Source organism: Merops nubicus, unplaced genomic scaffold (genome assembly GCF_000691845.1).
Source record: "Merops nubicus isolate BGI_N331 unplaced genomic scaffold, ASM69184v1 scaffold48674, whole genome shotgun sequence".
In the NCBI taxonomy this organism is placed as follows: Eukaryota; Metazoa; Chordata; class Aves; order Coraciiformes; family Meropidae; genus Merops; species Merops nubicus.
In genome coordinates, this window is record NW_008607220.1 from 5,791 (window position 1) to 8,447 (window position 2,657).

The following is a 2,657-nucleotide window of genomic DNA, read 5'->3' on the forward strand; positions in this document are numbered from 1 at the left end:
GCTGTTTGTTCTTGCGAGACAAAAAAAGAGAAGTGCCACATTTATGCTTTTTTGCACCATTTCATATTTCCAATAAAACATAATTAGTTTGTTTTTATTAGCCACAATGGGTCATCAGCTTGCATTACACCGACACAGACTGGAAGGAAGTTCAGACATGCCAGCAACCTGCTGAGAGAAGAGAGATCAAACATAGCAAGTCTTGCACAGCGGCACGGGAATAACTGAGCATCCCCCTTCCACAAGCCCAAACAACTTTAGTTACGAGCTGGCAAATCTGAGCACACCCAGGAAGAAACGACTGACATCACTTTAACACACAACAACAATGTTCAAGCTTATTGTCTTCTACCCCTTTTCCTATATGGGTCTTGTGTAACCAGGTGTGCAATATATAGCATGCCATAGTATGGTGCTTCTTTACTCTGTTCAAAGCAAGGTTTTAGCAGACTGTACTCATATCTGCTTGGAATTCTCTAACACAGCTAAGAAGTAAGTCCTCAGGTACTACTTTAATTTCAAACACCTACAAAGGAACAGTTATCCCTATTTTACAGCAAAATAGCAGACTAGAGGCACCTAGTAGTTGTAGCTTTGTAGCTTGCTGCACCTAGCTGCAATATCCTTCATCCCTCCTTCCTTGCTTACTCTTCCCTGTGTGCTGTCCCTAGTCCTATTCACTATGTCAGAACAAAAAGAGTACTGGTATCTCATAATTTCTGGATCCCCTTCAACAACTTACTTCATTCAGAATACCCATGAATAAGCTGATGCTATAGGTCAGTTGAGGATTAAAGTGATAATTACGAAGTTCTCATGCCCGTGCTTCACTCTCTCTCTAATTACATTATTAGCAATTCATCCTTTGTCACTCTTTCTTTTTGGGCTGGCACTCAAGGATTTTGGTCCTGGAAGAACACCAACCACTTACCGTTTACTTATCCGCCACGGCAGGAGTTGTCTTTTTAGGTCTAAACTTGAAATACAAGACGAGCAGGGCAATACCCGTGTATGTTGCTATTACATACTGGAAAACATAAAAGTTAAGTTTAGTTTCAGTCTAAACCCCAGAAAACACCATTACAATAGACTACAAAAATTAATATAGGTAATACATACATTCCTCCTGCCTGTGATGGTATAGGCATTGAAGTACTTCTGAAATCCAGTGAACTGGTGTTGAGATCCTGAGTCATGGCCAGCCATGGCTGCTCGTCCTAACCAGCAGTACAGGACAGATAACAAAATTGAAGTCAGTTGGATAGGATCACTAGAGAAGTCAAGCGAATCTCTACACTGAACTTAATAATTCCATTGTCAGCTGTCAAATCTGCTCTCAGGACATCCAACAGAGAGGGGATATACAGAAGAGGCAGACACCTTCGGAGCACTGTGTCTTACGGTACGAAACAGGTGACACAGAGCAGGTAAGCAAATGAGAGGTTCTGAAGGGAAGAACATTTATGATTTTCACAGTTCATTTAACCAAGTTTAAGTGGGGGGAGGGGAAGAAAAAATAGTCAGGATGATGATGATAAAAGCACTTATAAAGAAAGTGTAGGCCAGTCCTGCCTACACAACCATTCAGCACAGGCAAATTTCTACTGATTGTTCAGGAATCTGTAATACCTAATTAGGATAAATCTTCACTAGTTCAGCTAAGAAACAGCTTCAACTGCATACTCAAAACCTTAGTGATAAGATTTAGACTAGACTACTACTCTACTTAATGATTCAAAATACCACTTTACAACTTTTACACCATATTAAATGAGAACTGCTCTGCTCTCAGTGGCATATTTCTATTGCATCTTACTTGCCCACCCTAGTATTCACAGATGTAGATAAAAATATACTTCCTCCCCCCCCAATTATTTCCCAGCTAGATCAGCAAGTTACTTGAGCCACCTACAAAGCCTCAGAAGTCCTTTCACAGGACCAACAAAAACACTTAAGTATGTAAGTGCACATGTATATTTTTGTCTGTCTCAACCAAAGTTTCAGGTCTCCTGTAAGAAGTTAATTCACACAAAGGCCTGGCACGGCTGCAGTAGCATACTTACAGGCTCACTGAACGGTTGAGGTTGGCGCTCTGGAGATGGCACAGTCCAACTCCAACCTGCTCAAAGCAGGGGCAGCTACTTCAGGTCACTTGGGAACATGCTCAGTCAGGTTTTTAGCATCTTCAGAGATGGAAGCTCCACAACTACTCCTGGGAACCTCTCATCACCCTTACAATAATAAGGGTTTTATTTTTAAAGTTTAGAGAACTATTTTTCTAACGATTAAGGGGCTTTTATGCTTAGGACAAATATTTGTTATTTATCTTGTAACTCACCTCAAAAGAGGCACATGCGCCATACAGTTACCTACCAAACGAGGAAGGTGTTGTAGCCACCAGAAGAAGATACAAGAAATTGCTACAGCAGGTGCTATGTTCGTTAACACAGCTCTTATGCCAGCACAATCCACTAACGCACGCCTAACGTATAATCAGGTAAATGTGCCTGTAACTGGACTACATAACATGAACATCTGCCGTACATGACTTAGAAACCCAGGTCATCTTTCCTTATGCCTGACCAATGCAGAAGGCCGGACAGGAGTCACCGCGTCCTTCCCAGAACGGCTCAGAGCCCGGACACCGCAAGTTTTTT

General features: G+C 41.7%; 1 protein-coding gene across 1 annotated transcript; it reads right to left on the reverse strand.

Annotated features, from left to right (window-relative positions):
• Nucleotides 1-934: 934 nt before the first annotated feature.
• USMG5 (up-regulated during skeletal muscle growth 5 homolog (mouse)) lies at nucleotides 935-1,206 on the reverse strand. Its single transcript, XM_008939857.1, has 2 exons — nucleotides 1,120-1,206; nucleotides 935-1,027 (listed from the first exon to the last, which is right to left on the reverse strand). Exons 1-2 carry the CDS (start codon nucleotides 1,204-1,206, stop codon nucleotides 935-937), a joined length of 180 nt encoding a protein of 59 aa, XP_008938105.1.
• Between the last annotated feature and the right edge of the window lie 1,451 nt (nucleotides 1,207-2,657).